We start from the raw sequence: 15,593 nt of genomic DNA, 5'->3' as shown, positions 1-15,593 counted from the left end.
CATCAACTGGTATGGCTCAAGAGCTTCATTAATTTTACACAATACAAATATGGCCGCCCCCGGCGTCGCAGCCATGTTGGAAATAGGGATTTGATGGCCGACAATTATACCCTTGAGTTACCCTTGGTTCATCCAAGTATTGTTTGGATTAATTTGATCCGGACTTGATTGTCATTAATTTAGCCTCAATTACCCGATATGCCCCTGTGACAGCGAACGTCAGTTTGAATTTCACACATAAAGAAACTGTAAAGTTTTAAAATTAATGTAATCCTTGTTCATTGCACGGACCTAGTTCACTGTTATTGTCTTTCGCGTAAATATTTGTAGATATTGTCAATGTGTGTTTAGATTATTTATGTTATTTTATCCGTGCCATACCAATGAAATTCGCTGTATATAACATATACGTATAATCATTTGAGTATGGTATGCTGACAGACAAAGTTATCTATGATCATTCATATTTATCATTAACTAGAAGCACATGGCTCGAAACCTCTCACCCTACCATTGAAGATTTAATGTGTGCTGATGTTTTATGTGTCCCCATAAAGATGTCATACTTTAAGAAATATATGTGTGTGTGTTCTTTACACAAGTTAGGGTGAAATGAATGTCCCCAAAAGGAACTACAAAGATGTAAAGTCATATAGTTCACATCATAATCGTTATTAATGTTCAGTTGTTTATTAACATATATTATCTTTTGCTTTTGATCATATTCTTTAGCTTTGGACTAGATAAAATTACAAATACATTTTCAAGTTCAACTATCCTACATGTACGTCAAGTTACATTTACTTAAAGTCTGTAACTGTTAGTTCCGTGTGGTTTGGACGTTGGGTGGGCGTGCTCCTAGAAGGTTTTTCTGTGAAATATATTTTATACCTTTATTTATATAATGTGTGCATGCATTAAAGATGCTATTAACGTAAAACAACATGGCATGGGAACAAAGATGGGATGCACCTGGTGTCATCACTGGTCTTCAGTGGGCCATTCATATAAATGTCACAGCTATTTCGCCCTTCACCTAATGGAATCTGTTTCTGCGGGTAATCAAGGCTGGTTATTCTCTTGCACAGATATGTGATATTTACATATGTATGTGCGTCATAAGTTAAAAAAATATAGAAATAAAGTTTTAAAATCACAGATGCATAGTGTGACAAATAAAATAAATAACAAAAAACAAATAAATCAGATGTTAGTAGGTATGGTCTATTCACAAATTCAGTGTATGGTATGATGACTGTGTGTCGAACTGTCTCAGACATACTGTCCTATTATTATACAGCACGTAATAATATCTTTCTTTTTCGATTTAAAATGTCAATTTTATCATATTCATAGCATAGTCACAAGAGCAGAATCAAGTTAAAAACACTGCGCACACGAAATAGATAAAGACAGAACAACAACAAACAACAACAAACACATGGACACACACACACACACACACACACACACACACACACACACACACACACACACACACACACACACACACATATATATATATATATATATATATACATACATATACATTATTACAAATATAGTTGTTATTATATCTGAATGATATACCATGCGCAAATACATGTCACCTACATGCATACTACACATGATTCATTTTTTTGTCTATAATAATGATGATGATGATGATAAAAATAATAATGATAATGAAAATAATAATAATGATAATAATAATGCGTTCGCAACGTATTTTTCTCTTCAAACTAGTTTATTATATCTTTATATGCAAAATTCCCAATAAAGCATCCTATATTTTGTCATTACAAAGATTTCTTTTGAAGTTACACGCGACAAGGAATTCCTTTTTGTCGATATTGACAGGCCACGGTGATCCTCTCATCACGAAAAACTCTATATCATCATCATATTTCAGTTGCAGTGCTTTTTCGATTCATGATACGTATTGAGTTCCATAATTTCTCCTCCTGCCCTCCCATTACACCATGTTCGCGCCATGATGAGATCCCCCACACCAATACGAGGGATTACCACTGGCTCAGATTCTTCAACGAACATACTCCTACAACAATAGGATGGCGCAAAACCAATCTATCAGGGCATGCTTCAAAATATCCTTCCCTGTATTTGGTCACTCCCACAAGTAAGGAACACCCTTAAATATCCCGTGTTAGACAACGGTCATCAATTTGAAACCTAAGGGTCAATATTTTCCCATTGTTCCTTCCTAACATTACGTTAATATTTTTCTTTCTTTATACCTTAAAGTGCGAACGCGTGTGTGAGATAAATATGGATAAAACGCTGTATTATTAGGATATGTTTTAAATAGAAAAAGCTTTTTTAATGTTGATTCAATTTCTGGGAATTTGAAGGATGTGACTATTATCCATGCGCATTAGTGTACACAAGTGCAGTTGATGTGTTATTATATTTTGTTTAACACAATGGCGTGCCAGTAAGCCATTATATCCACGTGTGTCAAGAATAAAATTTCTCACATTTTAGGAAATTTAAACAGCATTACCCTGTTATTAAATTTCAAGATAATAGGCATTGAGCTGATATTTTAAGTAGATAGCATTTTTTTGCATGTTTTAGATATCAGTTTCATTTTAAAGATATTCTAAAGTCAACGGTTTCTTCAGTTAAATGTTTTCTCCGAAACAGCTTCCGTCGTTTTTCGTTTTCACAGCTTTTATGTTCGAATTGTTTCTAAATATTCATAGCCCCCTTTTCACTGTAGTTTCTTTATCTTTAAAATCATGAGCGAAAGATATCAATCAAAATTAATATACTAATTGCATGATCAAAACGGATTATCGTCCTAACTTTTGAGTATCGTAACTATTTCTCAGTGGAAAAGCTCAGGATATGAAAAAAAAACATGTTCCGTTTATATTTACATGGGTTTTCTATGCATGGACGTTAACTGCGTCTTGTGCAATGGAGAAAGCATAAATACTTGCCAAAAAACACTTGTCAGTCTTTCACTCTTGGATGCAATTTTAAAATCTGGAATCTGATCTAGTTTCTTACAGTTAAGTAATTATATCGTGTGTATCCATGTTCCGGTAATGGAAAACTGCATGGATTCACGTGTTGTCCTTACTTGTGCGACGATCAGTATATACAGTTATTACATAAAAGAATTATACTATTCTTACTTGTGAGACATTCAGCACTACTCGTTTACATACATTAGTTGTATTTACTTTAAGACATGCATGCATAGATACAACGTCTTTGTTTGTGTGACTTGCGGTTGCATGCATACATCAATTGTCGTTACTTGTGCGACTTGCGGTTGCATGCATACATGCATTATCTGTATTTGTGTGACTTGTGGTTGTATGCATACATCTATTGTCGTTATTTGTGTGACTTGCCATTGCATTAGTAAATAGCATGGTCTCTAGTTGTGATTTGTAATTGAATGCATATATGCATTGTCTTTACTTGTGTGCCTTACGGTGGGAGGTATACATGCATTTCTTAACTGTAGTGACTTACAATTGAATGTATACACCGTTTTCTTCAAATATGACTATTACCCATGGGAAAATGGGAAAATAACTTACTCTTGTTTCTCGTGGGAATTATGATCCCTTTCCGGTGTATATTCACGCCGAAGGAAATACGAATCAGTCCTGCTTCATTCATATCCCAATCACTGATTATAAATCGATCGTTAATATAGCTCATTATAAAAGAACATTCGGTGAGACACATCGAGACAGTTCGGGTGTGTGAACGAGTGAAGAGGTGCTACGCTGGCGTCTCTACTTGTTTGAAAGCAAATAAGTAGCGAGAAATGATTAATTGCATGTACTGTTAGGAGAACTCCTCAAGGTGATGTCTTCTTAGTTTCACTCGCCTGTCATCCCGCCATAGGTGTGTTGTTTAACATATTTATTAATATTCATTTATCACGAACCATCCCGACTAGATGTGTTATCCGCGAGACCGTTGTCCGTGCGTTCATTCAAGCAAATCGGTTGAACGAAGCTATTATTTTCGTGACAATATTTGTGACCTTTCTCGTGTCAAGCGTAAAAAGAATAGCTTTGTAATGAATACCCTTGTGGTGAGATTATATCACTATCAGAAGGACATTGTCTGGGTTTACGCAGAATAGCTTAGAGTCTGGAGCAGGGAATGTAAACTACAACAAAGATTCAGCATTCAATGTCAGATTCTGAAGCGGCAATTAAACTCCACTTGATAACTATGGTTCCTAGCAGAAAAGACGTCACTTTGGCTTTGAGTTTTTTACACAATGAGAACTAATATTTCCCGAAATGTGAAATATGACCAGAGACAAGAGTGAGTAAGTGAGTATTGTTTTACGCCGCTTGTAGCAATATTCCAGTTTGGTAGGGAGATACCAAGAATGGGCTTTAGACATTGTACTCATATGGGGAATCAAACTCAGGCCTTTGGCGTGACGAGCGAACGCTTTAACCACTTGGCTACCACACTGCCCCCTGAGACAAGATATATAAATCAAAATAATAAAAATAACGCAAGTATTTTGCATCAACTGACATGACGTTTTGTGTTTTTATTTCTCGTGACATCGGTCAGAATATACCATATTTTTTTTAAACAACACCGCAGCATCGGTGGGGTGAAATGTCATTCATAAAAAAAATTACTGAGCCTATTGATCTATCCAATCCAATTCATCATCAAAACGGTTTATATAGTATAAAAAAGATAGTTTCGAGTTTTGTTCTAAATAATCAAAATGTGCTTTGGACTTTCCTAAACATTTCAGGGGCAGTCGGGTAGCCTAGTTGTTAAAGCGTTCGCTCGTCACGTCGAAGACCAGGGTTCGATTCCCGACAAGAATACAATGTGTGAAGCCCATTTCTGGTGTCCCCCGCCGTGATATTGCTGGAATCTCTCGCTAGTCTCGCTAGTCTCTCAATGTATGTGACAGGTAATGGGGTCAGTGATTGTCATGTGGCTGTGTCATGGGTGCCATGTTTGGTTAACGGGATTCGAAGCCTAGGGTTGTTGTCATTATCCCCTTTGGTCTGTCTACAACATGTCCATCGTCTTATGTTTCACAACAATTAAACACATCCACGGCCTGAGGCGCATAGGGCAGTTTAAGATGAACATTTGACTTGTCTGTGCATATGTTTGTGACGGGATAACCTTAAACGAACACCTGGTGTCATCCTAGTGATTTAAAAACACATTCTTATGATATAGTTGGAATCGAACAATGATCTTTTAGCAGAGATTTCTTATGATTATGGAAATATCAAGGAAATACCAGGTTCAAGTCTGTGGTTTGCAGTGCGAGGGCTGAGATTATAAACGCTCACCCTTCTGAGAAACCAATGATCATCATCAGTCGGGTACTGAGATTTGAACCCACGGCCAGCGGATCCTGACACAACTGAGGAGCGAAAATCTCCTCAGCGAATTTCAGCGCTGCGCTTGTGACGACTGGGCCACCGCACCCACGCCTTCGGAAATATGTCTTATTTCTGTACAGTTCACCCCCCCCCCCCCCCCCACCCCACCCCACCCCACCCCACCCCACCCCACCCCACCCAAAAAAAAAACTTAATTAAAAAAAATGTATATATAATGTTTGTTGCCACGGTCAGTAACCGCCGCAGTCAGCAATATTCCAGCTATATCACGACAGTCGGATACTATTTCATTCCCCAACGTCAGATACGATGACACGCAGTCAACCAAGTCACCGAGCCTGACCATCCCATCCATGTCGTCGCCTCTGAATAGCATGGCTCACTTGGGACCTATTCTAAGCTGTTATCGTCCCATACTGACACACTGTTCAAAGAGGCATTGCACTCAACAGGTCACACTCACACGTGTTGTGTGGTATTCAAAACTCCAACTCAAACATCTGCAACGAAACAAGTTTATTCGTTTCATTCTAGATATGCTCTATGTTCATGACACCATGACAACAACAGCATCCAAAGGCACAATAACTCGCAATATTGCAAAGCCCGGCTGATGATAAAGTAAATTATCATGACTTCACATAGCACCTTTCAAATAACAAAAACTTTAATATCATTTGGTAAGGCACTAATATCAATGAGACAACGGTCCATAACATTAGGTAACAATTACACTTGGTGCACAAGAAGAATATACTCACAAGGACAATATTTGGCTGTTTGAAACGATAATGTACACAAAAATATGTACATATGTAAAAGGTTTCACGAGATTGAATTTATGCTATACTCAAGACATGATGATCAGTTTCAATGCCAAGACTTATTTTTCTTGTATCTGGGTCCATGGACAATATGACTGACAATAAGTTATATACTGCATTAATAACTTTGCTATTATACATAATTTATATTTTACCAAAATTGACAGTATAGTTGGATCTGTCAAAACTGGATTCAGTAATTGACTAGACCGTGTCAGATATCAGACAGGGAAGTCATAGACAGTCTAGACAGTGATTGGACGAAGATAGTTGACCGTGCGGACGGGACATCCTTAAAAATGTAAATAAATAAAATTTCTGAACATTTGACAATATCACAACTTGATTGTTTGACGTACAGTTTCCTAGTTATAGGTTAGAGTGATATTAATGCTATGATTACATAGTTGCTGCTTTATGTTCTGATACGACTGGTTACTCTGGTGTTGAAGATAGTCGCCGTGGTAACGAGGAAGTCTGGAGATTCCGTCATTTCCATGTATATTTGCATTTTGCGTGTCAGTTTTAGGTAACTGCCTGTAATTTCCGTTCCCGTAACCTGGTGTGGAACTTGACGAAGAAGCAAAGCTGGGAGGTTCACGAAACCGGATCCAAGGAATATCAGTGTCTTTGCTGTTTGAATGGGCAAAACTGTTCTGAAGAACATCAAAAGCCGTTTTAGGGGCTTCGTTTGGGTGGGATTTTTGCTGAACCGGTTTCAATTCTTCAAGCCGTCGTGGAGGAGACGAGGAACCGGTTGCTTCGTGAGAGTCACTTGCCTTACACGTGGAGAAGAAGGCACTGCTAGCACGGTCTTGATTTGTCTGTTCGGCGCCATAGATAGAGAAATATCTTTCTGAGGATTGGATGGATGGAATATCTGGAAACTTGTCTGTGTACTTTGAGAACGAGTTGTCAATGTGTCCTTCGCACATGTTTCCAATGCGGGACTTGGGACAGAAGCTGAAAGGGTCACTCAGATCAGGCTCTGACTTCACACCTCCACTGTTACCTTTAGCAGCGTCCATATTAGTGACATCATCAAAACGTGTGTACCCAGTTGACGGGTCGGAATGCGTTGGAATGAAAGCTGACGTCTTATGATCAATTTCTGGGGCGTCATAAAACGACTTTGAGAATAGATCGGACCTAAAGAATAACGAGTCATCTCTTTGACGACTGGTTGGTTCAAACATAGAGCTGAAGTTAGGGATCTGACCTATCCCTTGGTTTGTCGAGCAGGAAACAGACAAAGATGGCTGAGTTGTGGTGTATGATGGGAATTTTCCTTCGTCGTATAGAAACGAAGACGATCCATGGAAGGTTGATGCTCGTGTCCGGTTGTAGTCGGGAGCATGAAGCCGATGATCAAATGAAGGAGTCGACGCATGCGCATTAGTGATGCTGATCTGCGTAATGGAGGCACTTGGTTGGTAAGGATCTTTGAAAATATCACATGTTGGCAGGAAACCTTTATATGAGCGGGAGTTGGAGCAGGTGCACTCAAATGGCGGACAGGAACACATAACATCATCATCTGTAACAGAGTAAAAACATTTTATTTCTACACGTTAAGACATCCTTAACACAATGTGCAAACACACCTTCTTGACTACACGATTGGCATTAAAATATATATATAAAACAAAGGTGAAACATCGATCACTGTGCATAGCAGAATGTACCCAATTACAAAGGTTGATATAATTCCAAGTCTTGTTTCAACATCCCCGCCAAATCTCTTAATTTTGAAACTATATTTGACTCGTAGTAGATGGAGCACATATCTTGATCACCTGATAGGAGCTGACATAGTATGACGTACCTGTTTGTGAGGAGAAGAACTTCTTCTGGGCGATATCCAAGGACGGTTCACTGGCGTGACGCTTACGTTCTGTGTACACATTATCCGGGACCTGAAGAAAGTGAGTGTGTGAAACAAATGAATTCATTGATTCATATGGACATCTGTGTTTTTGTTTTCTATTTATTACTTAGCGTCCAATGAATGGAGTTAAGAGGTAATTGTATATTTGATACTGTTACATTCATTGAAATCTTACTTTCTTATTGAATTCGTGAGGTTTCAAATGTATTATTCAGAGGTATCAAATTGTTTTTGAACGCTGTTACTAGCTGTCGTCCTGCCCTACACTACAATGGCATTATCCACATCAAATAGTGAAGCAACTTTACATCGGAATAATACATTTTAATCAAACTATAAATATTTGATACCGTGCTTTTATTAATCTTTAATGTGAAATATACATTACATAATACTTAACGCCGCGATATTACTGGAATACTGTTAAAAGCGACGTTAAACCACACTCACTCACTCACACACTCACAATAATACTTACGCCTGCGCTCTTGCACTGACGACTTCCGGTTATATGGCGGCGACTCTCTGCAACTGACTTGGCTTCCGGCCTGGGGTGGTCGTGGTAACCTTTGGCCTGGAAATATATGGCCCCATTGAGATGTCGCCAGAAGTGGGTTACCGGGTAGCCACAGTGACCCCGACATGGCATCAACTCCAGACGTCCAGAACATGATGGATTCGGGCAGGGTTTGTCTGAAGAAGAAACACGGATGTGAGATTAAAACTTTACTCCATTAGGATTTAACAAAGTAAGACAAACATCAACTGAGTACAATATCCCTAATTTTGTCCCAGGGACATACCTTCCAAGCGAGAAGGCGCATTGAGCTTCGGCTTGCATTATTATATTGCTTTATGGAACTTTTTTCAGAATGATTTCAATTATGTCTTTTGACGGTGTCTTCAAAGAATTGCTTCTTTAACATTGCCGTTCAGACTACTCACTCATTTGTTTTCTTCTTGCTTTGTCACAAATAGCAGGTCTGAGATGAACCTTCTCGCCATTCTCTAGAAGACAGTCCAGGTTACACACAAGCACGCCAAGGCAAGATTTCTTCAGAATAAGTGAGTTGTGATTGTTTGTATTGCGCATGGCCCAGCCGCTCACATGACGCCGGCCGTCTTCCTGTTCCGGGCTGTACACGTACCGCGCATGTCCGTTTGGCCATAACTGGAACTTATCGAACTTGACTACCTGTGGAGAAAAAATGGATATTTTAAAATTGACATAAGTGTAGTTTATTTCATTTTTTTCTTTTTAATCTTGTATTAGTTATATTTCAAACGAGCCTATAAAATTATGATTTTATATGCCGTACGTACATCTTGGGGTAAATAGTTACCACGTGTTATTGTTATCTACATTTTTTAGTATCATACATTCTTTAATCATTTCACTTTTGGTCATATCTCTTCGACCTGGCATATTTATTTAAATGCTCATCAGTTTACAGAGCATATATTTTTACATTGACTATTCATATTTATATCCATTATATCCATTTACTGGAGCGATGGGGTAGCCTTGTGGTTACAGCGTTTGCTCGTCACTCTAAAGGCCCGGGTTCGATTCCCCACATGAGTACAACAATTTTGAAACCCATTTTCTGGTGTTCCCCGTCGAGATATTGCTGGAATGTTGCTAAAAACGGCGCAAAAACATACTCACACATACTATCCATTTACAGTGCATATCCGTTTACAATGCATGTCCATTTACAGTGTCCAAACATATTCTTGAATTTCCTAATTCTTTATATATTGCAAAACACTTTATTATAAACATATAAACATTACTATCATTCAAATATCTGATTTTCTAGAAACTTTGTAATAATCACGCATCACAGTTGAGAAGGGGATTGATTCAAAAGTTTACTGAAATTTAATAAAAAGAGAAAGAAGTTTCAATCAAATGGCAATTAAAATCTAATAGCCTACAATATGTCTGTTATTGCATCACGACCCCTTCCGTAAGGGAACGGGTTGACATCACCTTCTTGCCCTATTGCATAAGAAGACTCTCAGGTTTCGGCCTGGTTCAAATCTTCTATCCTACTCGTGCCCTTATCCTACTCATGTTTTGTTAAATTAAACCTCTCCAAAATAGAATAAACGAGCTATCTATTAAAACAATATGATCCACGGCTAATAACTAGGAATCGAACGGCCTGGATTTGTATGTGTAATCTTATTCACGCAGAAGGCTCATAACAAGATATTGCGTTACCATTTGACAAGAGAGAAGTTTCATCATTTAGACTTTACGCTTCTTGATTTTTACAGCTTCATGAATGGGCTTTTGAGGACCTTAAAAGGGTACTACTTTTATTGTCGACTGGATTTACGAATTTCGGGGCCGTATCAGCCCTTCTGTAGTGTCTAGTCAGTAGGCGTGGGAGAGCTAGAATTTGATACGGAGGTTTTACTCAGACTGCGAATGTCCTGACGATCTCATTGTGTTTGACATATGCAGGAACTACTGTGTTCCGAGGCGGGAAGTGTCATTGTAAATCTCAGTGTTTAGCAGTAATCAGTTTCTCGTCTTTGTCTATTCTCGTCGTCGAATAGCAATACAGCAGATAAAGCGTGAAGCATTTACTCATTAACTGAAACTGAAACAAACTGAAGTGTCTGTGGTGACATTATCAAGTAAAAACAGCCTGATACTGTCGGTGATGAACATGAAAATATGTTATTATGTATTTCATACATAAACGTCAGACGGAGTCAATATCAATGAAATTGGAGTATGAAAAACATATAAAGTCGCTGATATTAACAGACTGCTTTGCAAGTTTACCTTTTTTATATGACTATCACTACAACTAGGCGTTTTATACCGACTGCTTCATTAGCGTCAATCCATTTTTTTCGAAAAGAGCGTTTCGTTTCTTTTAGTCTCCATTTAATATACTAGTATTCAAGCAAAGCGAAAACATTGACTTCAACACCCATTTGGGGCCTAAGGCCGACATATGTCGCTATAGTTTTGTTTTGACCACAGTTGTGTGTTAAGGTCAGACGTCTCATTTTCCGAAGTCACCTATAATGATAGATTATCAAGTTTTAAATAAAGGGACTTGATAGCTTTGTCCAAAGTCGCAAATTAACCTGTCGAGTGGACAGTGCTTATTCCTACACTCTCTACACCCCGTCTTTGAAGACCGGTAACATGGCACAGATAAAGTGTCCATAGGGGATGCACTTGGGATGTCTATGCCATTTAAAACAGTGTGTTTATGTGTGTTTTAAGAAACGAAATAAGTGTTGTTCAGCCCCTAGACATCAATAGTCCGTAAAGTATACTTAACAAGTCAACATAACAAAACACACACGACTCTAATTTTGACCGTTTGACCAACTCCCACCTAACAATCCTACAATCACCGCCGTAACTCAAGCCATAATGCCAACATTACTCCACCCTAAACCTTAACCCAAATCCTCTTCTTCAGGAACGGAAAACAATCTCTTGTCATTTGAAATATACAAGCAATATCCTCCCCATAGGGGCTTTTGAACTTTTATAACGAATTTAAATTCAAAACTTTGAAATACAGTAATATTTACAAAATGATGAGCAGCTGAGGATACCACAGATTATTTCTAAGGATGTTTTCATGTTAAGATGCAGTTAAACGAAAAGTCTGTTGTACCATACAAGGCTGACTCGTCTTTGTTCGGTTTATGTGTTGTTTTCGTTTAGTTACCAGTGCGGCATAGTTTTAGGTGTATTATGCCTCTACATTGGAGCATTTGTTTTGGTTCTTAAAAAAGAGATGCGGGCATCCATATTTCTCCCCCGGCTCTCAGACTGGCCACATGCCATGCGGGCGAGAAAGAGCGACATCGACACGTCTAACAAAAACTTAGCAATTTCTCCGTCTTGTGAAAATATTCTCCGACTGAAAATGAGAGGCTGGAAAAAGACTAAGGTATGAGGTGCCAGATTGCATAGTGATTGGATTTCGTGTAATTAATTTATGTATATATTTCATTTGTTCTGGATGCAAATTAATTCGGGTAGTATTGAAATAGAGACGTTGAATGCAGGTTTGGGCTCTTTCAGGCCCGTGCAAATTGATGTTTAATTCGAATTAAGAACCAAAGTGAAATTGATGAAAATTAAAAAGTAATACCGTACAAGTCTTCTGCTCACGGTCACATCGACTCTGTGAAATGACGTTATAACCTGAATTTGCACATCAAATGATCCATTTCTATACAAGATCATGATATTGTTGTAAATAAATATAAAATGGTAATTTGTTCAACATGGGGAACAAAATTCATTTTGGAAAGCATTTTATATGCGATTTTATTAGTATATTATTTGTCTTTTTCTGTAACCAAACTTTCCGCTGAGTTGCTGCCATGCGGTTATGTTAAAACTTGAAACTCATCGCGGTGTTTCAATCTGCACCTACTAACACGCCAGCACTCAGTAGTTGCCAGTTATACCCTGTGAGGAGTCATCCTCGGCTTTGTAGCATATTCTCAACAACAAGCCCACCATTGTTGGGGCAGTAATTTAAGAACCTGCCGTCCCTGTATCGTACCCCTCCCCATCTTACTCCACCCCACCCCTCTCCTCATCCCCCATCCTACCCCTTGAAGATAACGCCGGGGTAATCGGCACGCGCGAGATGTCACCGTGCCACGCTCCGCAGCCCGGATTTCCAATAGGGAGCTGTTGGAAAGGACATTTAATATTTCCCCCTTTTTCAGCATGTCCTGCTGAGGTCAAGGGTCACACATGCGGTGTTCCTGTGAATTGTCCCATGCCCACGTTCAACAATACCTCTATACATGTTGTTCAATTGTTACTACTGGGTTGCTGGTAGGCACGGCCTTGTTGTCAGTGAGCTTTATCTCACACAGTGTCGGTGACACAGACATGGACGATAACGTCAGACTTGAGTCACCAGTGCATATATTATTTTGTCAAAACAGATCCATTTCATTTGTCGTAAATGGCTTAAAAAGTCACATTGTTGAAACAATATTTAAAATATTTCACTTGATTATTTATTTCGGCAATTGTGATGCTTATCCCAATTCCAGTTTCCGGACATCTGGTATACGTTTATCGATTAATGTAGCATGTTTATAACGTTTATTATCTAATTCTAATGACTGAACGTATTGAATCTGCCTATTATAAACAAGTTTAGTTCATTAATCTCGCTGACTAACACGGAATGCAAACAGTTAGTTATAATCAATAATGATAGATTTATTTGAAAATAATATTAACAGCTACTGGCTCAAAACACAACCCTGTGAAACTCCTTATGTTCAGAAATGACCTGCACAAACAACTCACCGATGGTAGACCGCTGTCGTTGATGTCCCATTGATGTGTAGACTTTGTATGGCTAACGTCGACGTTCCTGGGAACTGGAGAGGATAACGTGGGCGCATCGATAGGCTGGGGGAGGCCGGGTTGAGGGGTACGAGCGAGACTCCTTGCTGACGGCATGGTTGCCGTCGTGTCTTCTAAATGCATATGTCTTCCCTGCTGTAAAGAAAGGTACATGTAAATGTCATGATATTCTTGCTGTGAGTGGAAAAGATAATCTCCGCTGCTGAAACGAAATAACTAACTAGTATTTCATATAACACAAAGTCATCTGTATGCAGCATCAACGATTGATACCCAAAACTTTAAAATTAAAACATTCATCGAAAACATTATAATTTATCTAGGTCTATTGATACAAAAATGCAATATTTAAAATAATGTGTTGCTAACTGATAAACATGTTGCCACACTTTTAATTAATAATTACTAATAATTTCAATTGATGAATATTCATAAAGAACTAAAGCGTTTCGGACACGCTTCATCTCCTATAAAAGACAAACTTTAACAGGAATATTTTAACACCCTGTTTGATGTCAAGCTATAGATACATATTGGGTGAGGAGCATGACACTTATGGAAATGCGGGAAAGACAAAATGTTGATCCTTATTAGTTGACACTCGATACATTATTTGTTTAACATGAACAATGGAACATGTGGGATGTAGTTATTAAGGTCCGTGTCGCATGTAACACAGGAAAATAAGCACAGTATAAGATATCATGCGATGTATATACCGGGAACAAACGATGAAGGGGAGGTAATCCCGTTACGAACGACATTCCCCAATTTACCGACTATAAATTATCGGCTGCTATTATTGGCCGGCCGCTTTGACAAATATGACTGGTGATTGGGCCGCGCTGATGTCTTAAGGGTCTGTGGCACGCGCCTCGGCAGTCATGGCACGTGCCCAGCCAACAAGAGGGGTCAGTGTATTGCTTGAATCACTAATAAGAATAACTCAGAAAATCCAATAAAGTCCGTGTCAACCGCATCCAGCATTTAGTGACAATATTTCGATGTTGAATAATCCCCTATTCTGAGGTGCGTCGTTTTTAACGAACCCTGATTTTTACTTAATTGTCACCAGGCGTTTGGGGAAAATATTTAAGAGCCTAGAAATATTGACTCACTTGTTTACCGGTTTATTGTTTGTGATATTTGATATGGGACGTATTTTTGGATTGATTCTTATCTTTTTTCAGTAAGTACATTTTCAATTAACATTTTTGTCGCACAAATAGCACCTATTCCTAGATGCGTTGTGCTTACTTTATTTTTAATTTTCAGATTCGTTCTTAATTTAAAATATATCTCAAGTAGAATTGCACATTAATACAACTATTATGAACAACATTATGAACAACTAAATTAATACAGTTTAAATATATAGAATGTCAAGAAAAATAGCTTTTCATCTAAGCTACCTCGCTACATGGCTTCAATATTGCCGATGCTATGTAAACAATTAACTCACTGAACGAAACTCTTAGTGAGCTCTTATCTTCGTTTCAACGAAATATACCCAGTGTTACAGTAACATCATGTTTATAATACAGTGGAGTCCACCTAACTAAAGTACGCATACATACTATTAGCAGTTAAGTAAAGGTTATTCTTTGGTCCCAGCGATATCCGTCATAAACCATCATCATTTGAGTTCGGATAAGTCTAATGTTCAAGTAAAAACATTTTGGTAAGTAAGGGAGTTTCTGGCCCCTATTAGTACATTTTAATATAATATAATATAATATAATATAATATAATATAATATAATATAATATAATATAATATAATATAATATAATATAATATAATATAATATAATATAAAGCTAGAAAGAGTTATAAGAATCAAGGATATTCCTTTAATCTCCGAAATCAGGTTTCAGAAAGACATATCAAATTTTACGAATTTATCTCAAATTTCATACCCAGCTATCACTCATATACACCCAAATGTTTTGATCAAAATACCCATTATCAAATAGTAATATCAAACAATTTTCATGATTAAAAAGAAGTATGTTTCAGTAATGGTGTGTAAAGTACATCCTTTTAGATATTCTTTAAAGAACAAAACAACAGCAAATTTATACAGGGGCACTACGCGGGGGTA

The 15,593-nt window shown here is 37.9% G+C and overlaps 1 protein-coding gene across 1 annotated transcript; it reads right to left on the bottom strand.

Moving 5' to 3' along the window:
• Nucleotides 1-5,934: 5,934 nt before the first annotated feature.
• Nucleotides 5,935-13,617, bottom strand: LOC124143210. Its single transcript, XM_046512096.2, has 5 exons — nt 13,432-13,617; nt 9,048-9,297; nt 8,561-8,795; nt 8,040-8,182; nt 5,935-7,751 (listed from the first exon to the last, which is right to left on the bottom strand). Exons 1-5 carry the CDS (start codon nt 13,612-13,614, stop codon nt 6,580-6,582), a joined length of 1,983 nt encoding a protein of 660 aa, XP_046368052.2. The 5' UTR covers nt 13,615-13,617; the 3' UTR covers nt 5,935-6,579.
• Between the last annotated feature and the right edge of the window lie 1,976 nt (nt 13,618-15,593).

The sequence above is a fragment of the Haliotis rufescens genome, unplaced genomic scaffold, assembly GCF_023055435.1.
Source record: "Haliotis rufescens isolate VD_foot unplaced genomic scaffold, xgHalRufe1.0.p SCAF_2, whole genome shotgun sequence".
Taxonomy (NCBI): Eukaryota; Metazoa; Mollusca; class Gastropoda; order Lepetellida; family Haliotidae; genus Haliotis; species Haliotis rufescens.
This window is presented reverse-complemented; position numbering and strand designations above follow the sequence as displayed.

Coding starts and splice junctions, on each gene's coding strand:
- LOC124143210 (XM_046512096.2), bottom strand. CDS start 13,614: ATGCATTTAGAAGACACGACGGCAACCATGCCGTCAGCAAGGAGTCTC. Junction 9,298..13,431: donor ACGACAGCGGTCTACCATCG/GTGAGTTGTTTG, acceptor TTTTCTCCACAG/GTAGTCAAGTTCGATAAGTT. Junction 8,796..9,047: donor AGCAAGAAGAAAACAAATGA/GTGAGTAGTCTG, acceptor TTTCTTCTTCAG/ACAAACCCTGCCCGAATCCA.